This window comes from Furipterus horrens, unplaced genomic scaffold, assembly GCF_987537825.1.
Source record: "Furipterus horrens unplaced genomic scaffold, mFurHor1.1.pri manual_scaffold_2, whole genome shotgun sequence".
Classification (NCBI taxonomy): Eukaryota; Metazoa; Chordata; class Mammalia; order Chiroptera; family Furipteridae; genus Furipterus; species Furipterus horrens.
Window position 1 is genome coordinate 49,705,827 of NW_028327172.1, and position 17,580 is coordinate 49,723,406.

The 17,580-nt window shown below is 36.6% G+C and overlaps 1 protein-coding gene across 5 annotated transcripts in view; it reads right to left on the reverse strand.

Moving 5' to 3' along the window:
- Nucleotides 1-4,693: 4,693 nt before the first annotated feature.
- The window catches only part of NARS2 (asparaginyl-tRNA synthetase 2, mitochondrial), a 109,864-nt gene continuing 96,977 nt past the window's right edge, over nucleotides 4,694-17,580 (reverse strand). For 2 of the 5 annotated variants that reach the window (XM_090267790.1, XM_090267788.1), the window contains 3 exons: nucleotides 10,242-10,339; nucleotides 8,017-8,043; nucleotides 4,694-5,374 (listed from right to left, as the gene is read on the reverse strand). In XM_090267790.1, coding sequence (XP_090123916.1) covers nucleotides 5,230-5,374; nucleotides 8,017-8,043; nucleotides 10,242-10,339 — 270 coding nt within the window. In that variant the 3' untranslated portion in view covers nucleotides 4,694-5,229. Of the gene's footprint in view, nucleotides 5,375-8,016; nucleotides 8,044-10,241; nucleotides 10,340-17,580 lie in introns of those variants that run through there. The other 3 variants (XM_090267791.1, XM_090267789.1, XM_090267792.1) reach the window with 2 other exon arrangements.

The following is a 17,580-nucleotide window of genomic DNA, read 5'->3' on the forward strand; positions in this document are numbered from 1 at the left end:
ATAAGAACGAAATCCAACTAAACAAACCAGAATAGGAACAGAATCACAGGTATGGGGATCATTCGGAGGGTTATCAGCTAGGAGAGGGAAGGAGAAGAAATGGGGAAATGGTGCAGGGACTAAGAAGCATAATAGGTAGGTACAAAATAGACAGGGAAGTTAATAATATAGGAAAGTGTGAAGACAAAGAACTTATATGCACGACCCGTGGACATGGACTAAGAGGGGTGGGATTGCTGGAGGGAAGGGTGTATTGGGCAGAAGCGAACAAAGGGGGAAAAATTGAAACTATTGTAACAACATAATCAATAAAATACTTAAAAAACAAACAAACAAACCCTAAGTCATCTAATGAGACTTAGAAAGTTGATTACTTGGGCATGCATGCCTTTTTACAATTATTTGATAATACAAATTCTACTGAATATACAGTCTGCTGTAAGTCTATATATATGTAACCCAATGAAGACTAAAAGCAGAGTTAAAAAATTGTGTGGTATTTCAGTTTTACACACTTTCATGTAATTATTATATCAACTCACAGTAAGTGACTTGTACAAAATCATACATCCAAGATGGTAGAACTGTCAGGTCAGAAACTCCTAAATCAGTGATATTCTCACTTTAACAGACATCATTACTTGTAACTACCTAATTATTACCTACCCTTTAGGTTTAGCTATATTTGCATCTTCATCTTGGATTGAAAATACCTTTTTGTCAAATTTCCTTGGGAAAATGACAAGTGGAATTTAAAAATATAACTTTTTTCTTTCATAGGTATTAAAAATCTATTTTACTGATTATTAGAAAAGTTATATCCATCTAAAATAATCACAACACAACAGTGATTCACTTACATAATTCATAAGTCTTATTAGCTATTAAAATTAAAAATCAGTTTTAAAAAATTAAATTTATTGGTGTAATATTGGTTAATAACATTATGTAACTTTCAAGTACACAATTTTATAATAAATCATCTATACTTTGCATTGTGTGCTCACCACCCAAAATCTAGTCTTCCATCACTATATATTTGACCCTCTTAACCTTCTTCATCCTCCCCCACCCACTTTCCCCTCTGGTAGCCACCATACTGCTGTCTGTGTCCGTGAGTTTGTTTTGTTTTGTTCATTTCTGTTTTACATACTACATATAAGCGAAATCATATGGTTCTTGCCCATTTCCATGTGATTTCACTTAGCATGATATTCTCAAGATCCATCCATGTTGTTGCAAATGGCCATATTTCATCTTTTCTCATTGTATTCATGTGCATACATACACACCACTTCCTTTTTATCAAATGATTCTTCAGTGAATAATTAGGTTGTTTTCAAGTCTTGGCTACCATGAATAATGCTACAATGAACACAGGGTAACATATATCTTTATGAATAAGTGTTTTCTAATTTTTTTGTTAGATATCAGAAGAGGGATTGTTGGGGTCATATGGTAGCTCTATTCTTAATTTTCTGAGGAACCTCAATACTGCTTTCCATAGAGGCTGCAACATTTTACATTTGCATCAGCAGTGTATGAGGATTCCCTTTTCTCCACATCCTCTTCAACATTTGTTATTTCCTGTCTTATCGACAATAGTCATTCTAACAGGTATGAGGTGGTATGTCATTGTGATTTTGATTTGCATTTCCCTCATAGCTAGTGAAGCTGAGCATCTTTTCATGAATCTGTTGGCCATCTGTGTGTGGTCTTGGGAAAAGTGTCCATTCAGGTCCTTTGCCCATTTTTAATTGGGCTGTTCTTTGCTGTTGTTGAGTTATATGAGTTTTAAAATATATTTTGGGTATTGGTGCCATATTAGAGATAGCATTTGCACATATCTTCTCTCATTGGGTTGGCTGCCTTTTTGTTTTGTTGATGGTTCCTTTTGCTACACAGCTTTTTAGTTTGATGTAGTCCCATTCATTTATTTTTGGTTTTACTTCCCTTACCTTTGGTGTCAAGGTCACAAAAATCCCTCTGAGACCAAGGTCCATAAGTTTAGCACCTATGTTTTCTTTGTACTTTATTATTTTAGGTCTTATATTCAAGTCTTTAATCCATTTTAAATTAATTTTTGTGTATGGTGTCAGACAGCAGCCTAGTTTCATTCTTTTGCATGTGGCTTTCCAATTTTCCTCGTACCATTTGTTGAAGAGGCATTCCTTTCTCTACTGAGCTTTTAGACCCTCTGTTGAAAATTAGTTGCCCATATAGGTGTGGGTTTATTTCTGGGCTCTCAATTCTGTTCCATTGGTCTGTGTGTCTACTTTTCTGCCAATGGTACACTATTTTGATTATTTTAGCTTTGTAGTATAATTTAAACTTAGGGGGTGTAATGCCTCTGTTTTTTTTTTCTTTCTTTCCAGGATTGCTTTGGTTATTTGGGGTCTTTTGCGGTTCCATAGAAATTAGAGAATTTTTTTATTTCTTTGAAAAATGCCATTGGTATTTTTACTGGGATTACATTAAATATGTATATTGCTTTAGGTAATATGGTCATTTTAACTATGCTAATTCTTCTAATCCATGAACACATTTTCTATTTCTTTGTGTCTTCTTCAATTTCTTTCAACAATGTCTTGTAGTTTTCATTGCATAGGTCCTTCACTTCCTTTGTTAAATTTATTACTAGGTATTTTTAGCTTCTTTGTTGCAATCATAAATGGGATTATTTCTTTTTCTGATATTTCATTGTTAGTATTTGAGTTACGTCCAGGAAGTACCCAGCCATGTACTATGAAAAATACATTTACTGAAGAAGACACAAGAAACACTGTACACAGGACAATGATGCTTCAGTCTCCTTCAAAGTAGGCACGTTGGGACCTCACACAGTCTTTCCAATTGCCTTCAGCTGCCCCATCGTATTTTCCTGAATCTCATCAATGGTTTGAAATCTCTTCCCTTTCAAAGGTAATTTTAGTTTTGGGAAAAGCTAGAAGTCACAAGGTGCCAAATCTGGGCTGTAGGGGGCTGAATCACCTGGGTGATTTGATGTTTCGCCAAAAAACTTTGCATGAGACATGATGCATGAGCAGGTATGTTATTGTGAAGAAGCTGATTATCACTAGTTGCCCATAGCTTCAGACTTCTGAGTTATCTAGTTTCTGCAGAGGAATGTTCAAGCTTAATGCCAAATTTGATGCATATTTGTTGCTCTACTTGCTCAGTCTTTTTGGATGCGACAGCCACACAGTACACACGCTCACTCAATGGTATCTACCACCCCCACTGACTAGTACAGTGAAGTCATCATTGTTCATGCATGTGCACTGCAGTCTACTTTCCTTGGCTGCCAGGTTACATTGATGTCACACTAACCATTTTCATTATACTAATAATAGTTGGCTCAAAAAACTAAAAATGAAATTGCCATTTGATCCAGTGATTCTGCTACTGGGATTATATCTGAAGAACCTTGAAACACCAATTCAAAAGAACCTATGCACCCCTATGTTCATAGCAGCATTATGTATTTACAATAGCCAAATGCTGGAAACAGCCTAAGTGCCCATCAGTAGATGAATGGATCAAAAAACTGTGATACATTTACACAATGGAGTACTACACAGAAGAAACAAAGAAGAAACTCCTACCTTTCGTGACAGCATGGATGGAACTGGAGACTATTATGCTAAGTGAAATAAGCCAGGTGGTGAAAAACAAATGATTTCACCTATAAGATGAACCTAATGAACAAAACAAACAAATGAGCAAAATAGAACCAGAGGCATGGAAACAAGGGACAGACTGACAGTGACCAGAGAGGAGGTGCGGGGAGAAGGGAGCAAAGAAGGGGAAGGGTCTAGTCAAGGAACTAGTATAAATGACCCATGGACATGGACAACAGGGTGGGTGGGGACTGACTTGTAGGGTGTGGCAGTGGAAAACAATGGGGGAAAAATTGGGACAACTGTAATAGAACAATAAGGAAGGAAGGAAGGAAGGAAGGGAGGGAGGGAGGGAGAGAGGGAGGGAGAGAGGAAGAAAAGAAAGAGAAAGAAAGGGAAGGGAAGGGAAAGGAAAGGAAGGGAAGGGAAGGGAAGGGAAGGGAAAGGAAGGGAAGGGAAGGGAAGGGAAGGGAAGGGAAGGGAAGGGAAGGGAAGGGAAGGGAAGGGAAGGGAAGGGAAGGGAAGGGAAGGGAAGGGAAGGGAAGGGAAGGGAAGGGAAGGGAAGGGAAGGGAAGGGAAGGGAAGGGAAGGGAAGGGAAAGGAAGGGAAGGGAAGGGAAGGGAAAGGAAAGGAAAGGAGAAAAGAAAAGAGAAGAAAAGAAAAGACAAGGCTGGACTTTTTCCAGACAGATGTTGATAGGAAGGCAATGGATTTTTGTATATTGATTTTGTATACTGCAACTTTACTCTATTTGTTTGTTGTTTCTAAGTCTTTTGGTGGAGTCTTTGGGCAAACAGTGACAGTTTTACTTCTTCATTTGCTATTTGAATACTTTTTATTTCCTTCTTCTGCCTGATTGCTGCAGCTAGGACTTCCAGTACTATGTTGAATAACAGTGGTTCCTTGGCCTTAGAGGAAAAGCTTTCAGTTTTCAACTATTGAGTATAATATTAGCTGAGGGTTTCTCATATTTGGCCTTTATTATGTTAAGGTACTTTCCTTCTACACCCATTTTATTGAGGATCAACAGTTACTGAATGTGATTTTTTGTCACCCAGTCTGATGAAAGAAGATTTCAATTCAGAATAGCAAGTTTATTAACTCAAGACCCAAAGAAGGAATATTTTCTTTTATAATGTTTAGTAAAGCACTGAGTATAAGATGGGCATTTGTCATAGGTTAAATGACAAGAAAGAAAAGATCCAACAACATTTTACTTTTAGTTACTAATTGTTTCTCAAAGGTCACATAAGGCAGTGATCTCATCATTGAAGACAAAGTAAAATACATGATCTCATCCTCTCTTAAAGTTTGAAAGGACTTTGAAACCATCATGTTCAATTTCTTCATTTCTTATTAATCGACATAATGGATTTGAGAGTCTACCTCTTCTAAGTACCTCTTCTTGAGAGGGTTCATCTTCCCATGAAATGCTCTCAACTTTATAAGAAAATCATGATCACTTTTATTTTTCATATGTTACACGCTATGGTATGACAAGTAAATTTTGAAAACTTCTGTATTTCTAAAATCCAAACATGCGTTCTCGTTTATGGAATTCACGTGCAGCACTTCCGGCTTGGATGATTTTCCTTAACCAGTCTTCCAACTATAAAAGACATGAGTGAGTAAATCTTGGAAAAGGGATGACATCTTTGATATTGTCAATTCCCAAGATGCACTGCAGATAGCGTTCAAATCCCATCCCAAAACCTCCATGTGGCACAGATCCAAATCGACGGAGATCCAGATACCTGATTTTGAAAAAGAGAGAATCATCACCTATAAATGCTGTACAGAGTCAGATTTTATAGTAGAATTTATGTTTTAAAGTATTTTGTAATCATTTGTTGTCATTCACATCATTGTGGTAGACCAGTCTTTCCCCTCCACAGACAGATGAAGGATGCAGAGAAGTTAAAATGATCTAATGTTACCCAAACAGTAGCAAATCCTGTCATTCATTCATGAACTTCGGTTACTTGACCCTTTTTCTTTTATTTATTTAATTATATACAGAACACTTGCCTCATGAAGCTAATAATTTTCTTCACAATACATTCCTTTCCTATTTCTTAGTATATTAATACTTTTTTTTCTTACCAAAATCATATTGTTTGATATACAGAAGAGAGTGCAGAGTTTTGCCTGATAAATTATAAAATGATACGTCCTACTAGATTAGATTATAAGCTACATTAAGGGCAGGAGGTATGTTTTATTCAACCTTTTATCTCCAGTGCCTGCTCTACAGTAGATGCTTACTATGTGAAGATTTATTGTTTGAAGATACAAAAATATACTCTTGAGTGCTGGAGTGAGGAGAAACTCCCAGTTCTCTGCTTTAAGCCCTAGTGGAAGATGTCCAGAGCCATCTTTTGGAAGACTAGACAGCCTCTGAAGCCCATTCATGAACATTCCATCCCCACTTAAGATGGCTAGAAAATGAAACAGCCAAGATTCAAACTCAGATTCTAATACACCAGCCTGGGATAGTTATTTTAGGAAAGAAGAGGAAAAAGATCCTATAAATATTTTTATGTCATTTGGTGGGGGAATTCTTGAGTTATGTAATATTGATTAAAACAAGTTTATAGCTTCTTGAATGACTTATAAAATTAGTTCCAGAATCGAACTTCAGTGCCATGGCTGGTGGTCATTTGGCAACTCTGGAATAAACACTATCACCTATTTCCCCACTGTTAACAATAATGGATACATGTACTGGTATTTTATATGATTAAGTACTTATCTTTCTAAAATAAAAGATGAACTGAACTAGGTGAGTTAGAACCAAGTGACAGATCTATAAACAGGAGTACTTAGTATAAATCTTCAGATTAGTAAGAACTGTCAGGAATAATGGATGGAACACAGTTGTGAATAATTGAAATGTTTGGTAGCTGAATTAACTTTAAGTTTGTAAGGCATGTGGGTAAGGTTTACTTTGATTTAATGAGAAAATGAGATAAAGGGCATATCACACCACTTGCCACAAACACCTGCAGGATCTGAGCTAGCAGCTTAGGTGGTTCTAAACTGCTCATACATCGATGTCAAAACGCTGGTATAAATGCCTAGAAACTATATTCAGCATTTTTCTTGCCTTTCCTTTAATAGATGGAAATACCCACTTCTAAGAAACAAGTTTTCCAATATGTATTTAACGGATTTTTGTTTAATTTATTCTAGGGTAGCCAGATTATAGAAGAGTTGGTACAAAATTTGTAGAACTAGTTACGGGTTTTGTTTGCATGCAGCATGTAGAAATAGGAAGTGAGTGAATTCCTAGACACCTGGGGTGGCCACTCGCAGTGGGTACAACCCTAGCAGAGGTCCATACATGAAGATTTTAAAGACCCCTTCTACCTTTTAAATACTATGACAACCATTTAAAAGGAAGAAGGTTCAAATAATAAATATTTATATTTAGAGATTTTAACAGTTTGAAAACTTTAGTTGGGAAAAGAATAGTGCTGAAATGATTGATAAAGACTAGAAAAGGCCTAAACTTATTTAACCATTAATTAAAATTTGCATTTACCTAGGTTTACACACTATGGATGTTATCTTGTAGACAGAGACAGAGGTAAAATGCATAAGCTTGATCAATCAGGCTCATCTACCTAGAAGCAAAATTCAGAGCAAAGGAAGGAAAGTGGGGAGGGAACTAGTATTTACAAGCTTCTACTCTATGTACATACTTAACCTATATTGCTTCATTTCATCCTTACAATAACCCTAAGAAGTAGATATGAACATTCCACTTTTTAGTCAAGAAAACCAAGACTCAAGAGAGATTAAATATGCCTAAAATAATTATCGGTAAAAGAAAGAAGGCATTCAAGGCCCAATACCTGAACCCAATTTTAGGCTTTTGGTATTTCTGAAATCTAGTTCCTTCATTACCAAAAAGTGGGTGTATAATTTGATTCTTCCTGCTCTTGAGGACAGGTGAAGAATTACTAATATTGTTATTATTATATACCAAGATTCTAAAGGAGTACTATTACAGAATTAATAAATTGGAATTGAATCATAATGGTTAGGAACAAAGTTCCAGCTCTATGCTTCCACTGTGTGTTCTTAGTTAAGTTAGTTAACATCTCTAGGCCTCAGGTCTGGATAAGAATAGTACCTAACTCACAGGGTGTTATGCTGATTACATGAGATAATAAATATCAAAATTTTAACACAGTTATCTAGCACACAATAAATAATAAATAGCAGGCATTATTATTACTATTTTTTCAAGGACTCAGAAGGAATAAGCAATCTTTTGAGAACTTGTTCACTGTTTTTGACACTCTTTCATAGTGTCTTGGGATAATAAGGAAAGCTGTATAATGCACAGACTAACAGCTAGAATAAGAATAATCAGAGGCCTTATTCTTACCATTGGTAGGCTTCCATCAGTCCTGAGCTGTAAAAGGAATACAACAAAATTCTTTCAGAGAATGTCAGTAGATAAATATACTAACCACCAAACATTTGTTCTGGGTTGTATCCTTGTTACAGAGAAATACAGACCAAAACTTGTGCTCTCAAATATCATGCAATCTAGTTGAGGAGCTGAATCTTTACTATATGGCAAGAAAGGTTAGTTAAATAATTGTCCCAGGTATTACCAAATAAGTGGTATAGTCAATAAATGCTACAAAAAGAAAGTGTGATCCAGGGTCCAAGAGAAGGAGTTCATCTGAGATGAGCGTATAGTCCTGTGACATAAGAAAAGCACTGTTGCTGTTATGTAAGGTTGCTGGGAGGCACATACAAACCAGGGACACACAGACACACCTGCCGGTCTCTATGTTAAACTAATAACACAGATTGAGGCTACCTTCATAATATGACTGCTAATTGGTTTCTGCCAATTAAGTGTTAAAGCCTTACACTCTTAGTACTCATTAAAATTAATTTTAGTTCTTTAAAAAAGTATTTGAGACCATAGTGTATCTGAAGGGATCAGGATGATGAAAAACTCAAATATACAAAAATACAGAACATAAACAGAAGTCACAGACAGATCCATGAGAGAGGAAAACACATATCCATTTCATTAGGAAAGATAACTTTGGATATTATCAGATATTAGGAAAACATTTAATGTCATGAGGCAAGGTTTCCTGAAGGAAGGAAGCAAGCAAAGAAAACAGACCAATTAATCTTTCAACAGATGAAGTTTCTTGCCATGTGTGATTTTTATTGTGCTTAAAAAAAACCCAGAGAATCTTTAAATTCTTTCCATGTAAGGAGTTTGACCTTTACTTCAATTCTATGATTTTCCCAGGACTTTCTAACATTATGGTTATAGTAAGGAGTTAGTACTCTGATAAAAAAGTCCTCCCAAAACATATTTATCCCTTTTCTTCTAGACCCTAACCAAACAGAGCAGTTCAATAATTAGGATTACAAAACCAAGTTACCCAGCAGATTTATAGGTTTGGGCCTTGGAAAACATCAACTTTTAAAGCATTTCTCCATTAGAAAAAGAAGGCCTTACAAATGGCTAATTTAGCAAGATATTTTTAAATATTTAAGCCTTTTCCAGGTTACTATGAAACCCAGTATTATCTGGAGAGAAGGATTATGCCTTCAACATGGAAAAGTCTTCTGTTTTTTGTTTTTTATTTTTTTAAGTCCAGTACAGCAAAGGTGGATGCCATGGAAAACAGAGGTTTATAAACCTTGGTTAATTTAGGAAGTCATTGTGGTGTGTTGGCAGACTATGCATATATAGGAATGGCAGTTCAATTAGAAACATGATTCCCTGCTGCTCTTCTCCAAAACATCTTCTGTGTGTTTACGAATTCATTTCCCAGGTCTCAAAGAGCAAGTTAAAATATGTTATTCAAATAGTAAATCAAGACCCTTACACAATATAGAAAACCCAAGGAAGAGAAAACTGCTTATTCTAATTGCTAGCTTAGCAGATATTTTTAGTATCTTTCTTTTTTTTTTCTTTATCTTTTCCCTGGTTTAGAGTCTATCTTTCTTTATGTCCCTATAGGAGTCATATTTTAAGAGTAAATAAAAAAGAACACAAAGCCCTGGCTGGTGTGGCTCAGTGGATTGAGTGCCGGTCTGCGAACCAAAAGGTCTCCGGTTCGATTTCCAGTCAGGGCCTGGTCTGGGTTGTAGGCCAAGTCCCGCTGGTTGGGGGTGCATGAGAGGCAACCAAAAGATGTATATCTTGTACATTGCTGTTTCTCTCTCACTCTTTCCCTTTCTCTAAAAGTAAATAAAACAAAATAAATTTTAAAAAGAAAGAAATATTAATAAGAACACAGAGAAGAGAAAAATAAAAATGAAGGACAAGTTTTAAGGGGAAACTCTCCCTTCTCCTTACATTATTAACTTTTTAAAGAGCCATTTCCATAGGAAGAGAGACATACAAATAGTGGGCAACTTTTATTGTGCCCTTGTTTCATATAACAGTTCCATTCTTTAAGAAAGGGAAGCTGAAAAAGGTCAATAAACAACTTGTTCAAGGTCACTTAGAATCTGAGTTTCAGGTCTGTCAGCTGTTGAGGCCCATGAATTGTTCGCTGTTACTTTGTCATGACTGCTTTTGAGCGCCCTGTCCCCATTTTCTGAATTCTGTTTAAGTTGGACCAATACCTGGCTAGTCGCTGCTCTAAGAAATGGTACCGTTCCTCTCTGAGGCTTCCTCCAAAGAGCTCTCCAACTCCAGGAACCAGAAGATCAACAGCAGCAACCTAAAAAGGGGAAAAAAAAAACATATTATATTTTCAGGGGATTCAACAACTGTCAGCTTCTCAAGGTTGTGAAACTTTTAACATCCTGACAACTGGCTGATTAACTGCTTACTAGAATCTTACTTATGTTCTGTTCATGTTCCCTGTTTCAATAGCAAATGTTTAATATTATCTTTAGAATGCACGTTACACAAATTGGAGGTGGACAGTTTCCCTCAAATGTGTTTTCTTCACAAATGTGATATAAGTATTAACTATAAAAAATGTGGAAAATATTAAAAATTATGGCCCTGGCCAGCATGGCTCAGTTGCCTGGGCAACATCACCGCAAAATGAAAGGTGGCTGGTTTGATTCCAGTCAGGGCACATGACTGCAGTGCGGGCCTGGTCCCTAGTTGGGGGTGTGTGAGAGACAACTATGTTTCTCTCTCACATCGGCGTTTTTCTTCCTCTCTTTTTTCCTCCGTTCCCCTCTCTCTAAAAAATAAATGCATAAAATCTAAAAAAGGGAAAATATTAAAAATTAAGAAATATTAAAAATCAATTATCACCACACAGAAGCAATTAGATTTTGGCATATTTCCTTTCAGGATTTTTTCCTTATACATTTAAAGGTTATTGTAGAGATAAAATTACATATAAAAATTTACCATTTTAATGTCTAATATAGAATAAATATTTTTCCTATGTTAAAGTACTTTGCACACAATGTTTTAACAGCTGACAGTTTATTGTTTAGGAGTATCATAGTTTTTATTTAACTGCTTTCCTTTGATTGAACATTTAGAGGTACATGTATGTTTGTTTTCTCTTATAAATAATGTGACAATGAAGATTTTTCTTTAATTTGTAGTATTTTGTTAAGACATGTAAAATTTGTTCTGATTATTAATCAAAGAAGAGTAAATTAAACAAGATATCATTTTGGAGTTATCAAAATGGTGAAGATAAGAAAACAACATATACGATATGGATTAGAGAATGCATAAATCAATATTCTCATACATTTGATATAAACTTTTTGGTCAGTAATTTGGCAAAAAGTAATCAAAAGCCTTAAAAATGCAATATGCTTTGACTCAGCAATAGCAGTTCTAGGAACTAGTCCTAACAAAATAATCAGAGATACAAAAATAAGATTAACATACAGGCTGTTTATTGCAGCATTACTTATAATGACAAGAAATTCAAGTGTACATCAGTAGAAGACTCAGATAAATTTTACACATGAACAGAAAAAAGAATGACAGCTATATCATGAGATGTTGATGGTGTTCCCACTGACATCTTTTCTCTTATTTGTATTTCCTTATTTTCTAAAATAAAGATGTTATACTTTTGTAATAAAAAAACAACAAAAAACTTTTAATAGGAAAAATTATAACTTCATATTTTAATTTGTATTTCTTTAATTACTAGTAATACTTCATTTTTAAGACTTTATTTGCTTTCTCTATTATCTTGTGAGTTGACAATTCTTTTGGGGGGGCAGGTAGACATTTTTAAGACCAAGAATATGAAGGCACAAAACTAAGAAAGATTTAATGCAACAAATGAAAAATTAGGACTCCGTAAAACAGATTTTAAGTTTTAAGTGTCACATTATATCATAAGCTCTTTTCTTAAACTTTGCCTTACTTTACTATTGTCATTCCCTTGTTTTGATTTCAGAACTTCTGATTGAGATATACTTTATAAATAACTGGGATTAATAAAGAATATTATAATCAAGAATGTGCTCAAAATGCTATATACCTCATTCTTATACTATCATTAAAAGAGAAGACATTAGGCATGATTTTCATCACTCAGCTGAATTAGAGTGAGCGAGAACAGAAACTCACTAATGGTTCCTACTTTTACTAAATCTCCTGCCACTTGATGAGCTGGTGAGGAGAAAGTGTACAACAGGTCTCTGTCATGCTACCACGGCTTATTAACCACATCTTAGTAATTCTTCTATGAACTCGGAGGGCCTGCAATGAACAGGCAGCTGTTTTAAAATGTGGATTTGGTGATTCAGACGTGATTGTAGGCAATGAAACAAACAGCTTTGGATAGGTGGACAAGAGAGGCTTCCTGGTGTGATGAGGAAATTCTCATGGGCTATACAATAAATAGAGCTGGACTCCAATCAGGACCCTGCAATTATCCTTTCTAGTCTCATATAAAAGGAAAGATTCAGGCGAGTTTTTATGGCTACAGATGAACTGGCTTCTCTATTTCCTAGTATCTTGCATTTAGATATGACTAAAATATGCTAGGACACATAATTAAATATTTGTTCTTTTGTTAAAAAAAAGATTTTATTCATTTTTAGAGAGAGGGGGAGAGAGGGAGAAAGAAAGGGAAAGAAACATCAATGTGAGAGAGAAACATCGATTGGTTGTCTCCCATACATGCTCCGAAAGGGGACCAAACCAACTCAGGCATGTGCCTTGACTGGGAATTAAACCAGCGACCTTTTGCTTTGAGGGACGACACCCAACCAACTAAGCCACACTGGTGAGGGCTGAAATATTTGTTCTTAACTTCAATCCAAAGTTTTAAATTTAGAACTACAGGGAATCATGGTAGAAGAGAATAGTCACCCAACTGGCTCTCTGGCCTTTGCTTGAAAATATTTAAAGCCTGGGATCCACTGCCTCTGAAACATAGCATTCCATCCTTGTGTAGCTCTGAACGCTCAGAAGGGATAGGTATATCTAAAACCTATAATTTATTTCCAAGGTTTCAAAGCTGGGGTAATTCCAAGCCACTTAAGGAGGACAGTTACTGCTTCTGATACTGCAAGTACATGCAAAGCTTTCAGAGGCAGAGCTAAAAAGGTCCACTGCCTCAAACAAAAGTGTGGGAGAGTCAACTACCATGGAAGAACAGGAAGCAGGTAGTCCAGCAGAGGCTGATGGCTAGTGATGAGGGACTGAGGCTACCCTTCATGAGTTATTCTGCTTTCTCTATTAGTTCATAAGCATCAAACGAGGGATCCATTTCTTGCTTGGTCTTGCTTCTAATACAACTAAAACAAGCTAAAAACCTCTTAGGATATTAGCAGTTTTTGCAGGTCAAAGTTATGTTAACTTTGGAACTTAACTTTTTTAATGCCATTTTTAGAGGAGTGTAAAAGACATATTTATATTTGATTACAAAACTCCTTTATTTTAATATTTGAGTTCACTGGAGAATTCAACATGCAACGATATTGGTTTTCAACCTTTCTTCCTGGTTTTTGTTTATCTGGAATATTTGCAACTGCCCAGTAATGGTTGTGGAACCGGAAGCTTCAGAGCCTTTTGAGTCACCTTCAAAATCATATGCCATACTATGATACTTACATTTGTTTCTGGATTTCTATCAAACCCATCTTCCTAATAACCAAGGTAGCTAACTGGTTACACCCAACTATTTCTATATTAGCTATTATGAAATTATCAAGGTATAGTTGCTATATTAGTCAGGATAGGTTAGGTTATGCTGTATTAATAAACAACTCCAGAAGCTTACAATAGGGTTTGTCAGTCTTAGCATTTAGTGACATTTTGGGCCAGATAAGTCTTTGTTATGAGGGTCTGTCTTGTGTCTTATGAGATATTTAGCAGCAACTATGGCCTCTACCCACAGATGTCAGGTGCACTCCTCTAGTTGTGACAACCAAAACTGTCTCCTGAGTCGGGGTGAGGGGAGAACAAAATTACCCCTGATTGGGAACACTGCATTACAACAATGAATTGGTTTTTAAAAACTTATGCTACATGTCTTGGCTTCAAGCTGATTAAAAAGCTGCTTTCTAAGGTATTGCTGATCCTGTGTCAAATGGAATAAGAAGAACATTTTTCCAGAAGTAAGGTCTGTAGATCATGTTTGCTTAAGTGTTTGGCCAAAGCAAGTCACATGCAAGTTCCTAAGCTCGTGTCAATGGGGCAGGCTGTATAATTCCCAAGGGAGCAGCGAGTGGCAACTATTTATGTATCAGAGCAATTTTCAACAGGTGCGCTGCAAGAATTGTTAAAAGATGCAATACCTGACTGTTTACTGAGGGGCACTAACCTCTTTTTTTCTTAGACTGTCAAATAAGAAAAATGACAACAGCCAACACAACAATAGCCATCTGGTGTGAATGAATCAAAATTACACCTTCTTATTTTTTGTTCAGATCAACAAAAAATATATTTTTGGTGTGCTGCAAAATTTTAGTAATTATTTATATGTGCCATGAGGTAAAAAAGGTTGAAAATTGCTGATGTATCATAAAACCGTTCACCATGTTGCTCCCCCACCTACCTTGACTCTTCCATTTCCACTCTCCCACACCAATTACTCATTGTTCATTAGAGTTAGGGTCAGATTAGTAATCCTTCTATTTACTTTTTCTGTACTCTGGGAGAGGAGCTTATCAGTAGAAAAGAACTTCTTACCAAAGTAGTCTAATTTAGATGAATAAAAATTTTAGAAGATATCTAGATAAAGTCCCGAATTAATTATGTAATATAAAGAACACATATGTCATCTATGTCCTTTGTCTAAATGGTTTGAAAATCCACATTCTCAGGCAGCTAACTTTCCTGTATGTTTTCTTGACCTAGAGAGTAAATAAAGTTGCTTCTCCTCTTAAGAGACTTGTTTCTTTTGAGCAAGGCATTCCTTTACAATGCCTCATAAATGTTCCATGACCAAAGGGTACTGTTGCTTTTTTATAAAGGACAGATTTAGCTCTTTGCAAAGCAAGGCCCACAAAGATTTCATTCTCTTCTCTTCCCCAACATAATATTCTTTTCTTCTACTTTAGGTTTAGCTTCCCTTCAACCATGTCAGATTCTTATACTTCCTGCTTTTCTTTTATAGTGCTACCCTCTAGTCTATCTAGAGATTCTGAACACTTCCTGAGAAGCTAGAATATAATAAAGTATTTTTCAACTATAAATAAAGACATCTACATTGGGTATACACAGACCTGAACTTTCTTCTGATGTGATATAAAAAATACTGCATTCCCTAAAGATCTCTAGAACAACCCCCTCAATTTCCATTCCAGGTAAGCTTATCCTCTCTTGTGTTTCCCCCATGGTAACTACTGGGTTAATTTCTACAGAAACTACCTGTTTCTCCAGAGTTCTAGTGAAGGTAAAATGGACATCCAGATATAACACAAACTATGACATAAGGGGCACAAAAATGTAAAATTTAGAGGGAGTCATGCAACTTTCTTGAGAGAATGAGAAAAACTTGGCTGGGTGTTGGTCAGGTGACGAGTGGTGAAGGGTCAGAGTACAGACAGGTGGAAACGAGCAAGCTGTCTGACGTTAACTGGTGACTACAATGTGCCTTAACGTGCTGGCAAGAGCGTGGGTCATGAAGTCAGAGGCTGCTTAAACGGCCAGGATGGAGCAATCCTGCCCTGGATTAGGGCAAGTGAGAATTCACTGGCCACATAGTCAAATATCCTCTTAAAGTTGACCACATTCGATCACTTCTGTAACTAAAATCCCCATTATTCCTATGTAGCTTTGGGAGACATGAAATAAGTGGAAGTGGAACTGAGGGTTCTTAAGACTTTGATTAAATTTAGTTTTAAATCCTGGCTCTGGAAATCATCTCTCTCCCCTTCTCTCCAACTCTCAGAGACCTAGCCTCCTCTCTTCCCCTCACCCTAATCAGCAACCCCTGAGGCAACAGAAGATAGTGGCCTGGACCTGACTAATGATCACATGGTCTGGACCTCTGGCAGGCTACAGATAACTTTTATTTTGAGGAAGAGAGGGAGGGAGGGAGGGAAGGAGGGGGAGAGAGAAAGAAATATCGATTTGTTGTTTCACTTATTTATGCATTCATTGGTTGATTGCCATATGTGCCCTAACTGGGGCTCAAACCTGCAACCTTGGTGTAATGGGACGGTAATTTAACCAACTGAGTTACTCGACCAAGGCCAAGATAATATCTTGACCTAAGTTATGTTTCAGTTCCTGAGCCCTAAGGTGGAATGATCCCCTGGCTATTTTCCTATAAGACAGGACAGAAGGATGCCAGAAAAGACCTCAGAGCTGTCCCCAAGCCTGAAAAAAATCATCCATTACCCTTACCTCACCTCTGACCACTCAGCTCCCAGCATGACAGCAAACCCCTAATCTACTGTGTCATTTGATTTTGCACTATATAATCTGTAACCTACATGCCAATGGGAAGTCCAGGCTTTTGAGCATTAGCTTCCTGTTTTTCTGGATAGCACCATTCATAATAAAACACCCACTGTTTCTCCGTTGCAATTCTCTAGTGTTAGGCTCTGCTAATGCTGGTTGAACAAACTCTTTCTGTTCTGTAACAGAAGGACTTTAGTTCTGCTGTCTGTTCACACACACTCTTTGCTAATTTCCCTAGTCTTAAACAAAACTTATTCCACTCTGGCCCCATCTTCTAGGCCAGAGCCCTGCCTGGCACACCTTCCTCCCCCACGCATGAGCTCTGATCTGCCTCAGCCATACAGCTGAGCGGCAAGCTGTCTAGAAATAGTCTGTGTTGGTATTCAAGCTGAACAAGCCCTGGTCTCTGTTTATGTCACTCCCTTTTGACTCTTACTCTTTGATTTCAATCAATGTACTGAAAATAAAATTCAGACCTTGAATTAAAAAACAAGCAGACCAGATAGGAACAAGGCCTTTAATAGAGTACCTTTTTCCATGCTAAGTTCAAAGACAGGGGAAAAAAAGTTTAATGTTTCTTCTTCTGATACTTCTCTTCCTACCTATCTTAGTATTTTAAAATACTGATGAAAAACACAAATTGAACACCTCCTTATTTTCATAGATGTCTTATAGACTGCTACCAACAATGGAGCAATATTATATACTATTATCAAAAGAAGAATGTTCCACAAACCAAAGGAAACATGTTTGTGGTTTCAGCCTCTATAAGCTTTTTCTCTAACTGCTGACACAGACTGTATTTTGCCCCTAAAAACAAGGAGGCACACAGCTAACAAAGAAAACCTTCCATGTGACAGTGTAAAGATGCAAATGGGCTGCAGGTAGCAATGACTGAAAATGGAATCTGGCTAGTAAAATGGCTAGTCTGGGAGCACTTTAGATGGACTGAAATGCACACTTTCAACTTTGACATAGTACCCCAGAATAGTCATTAGTCCTAGATATGGGAAAAACTGGCAATACCCTTCATCACTATTTCTGCTGATTTGAGGTTCAAGCTATTTTGATTCAGGTCAATTAACTAGCTCTATCCCAGAGAAATTC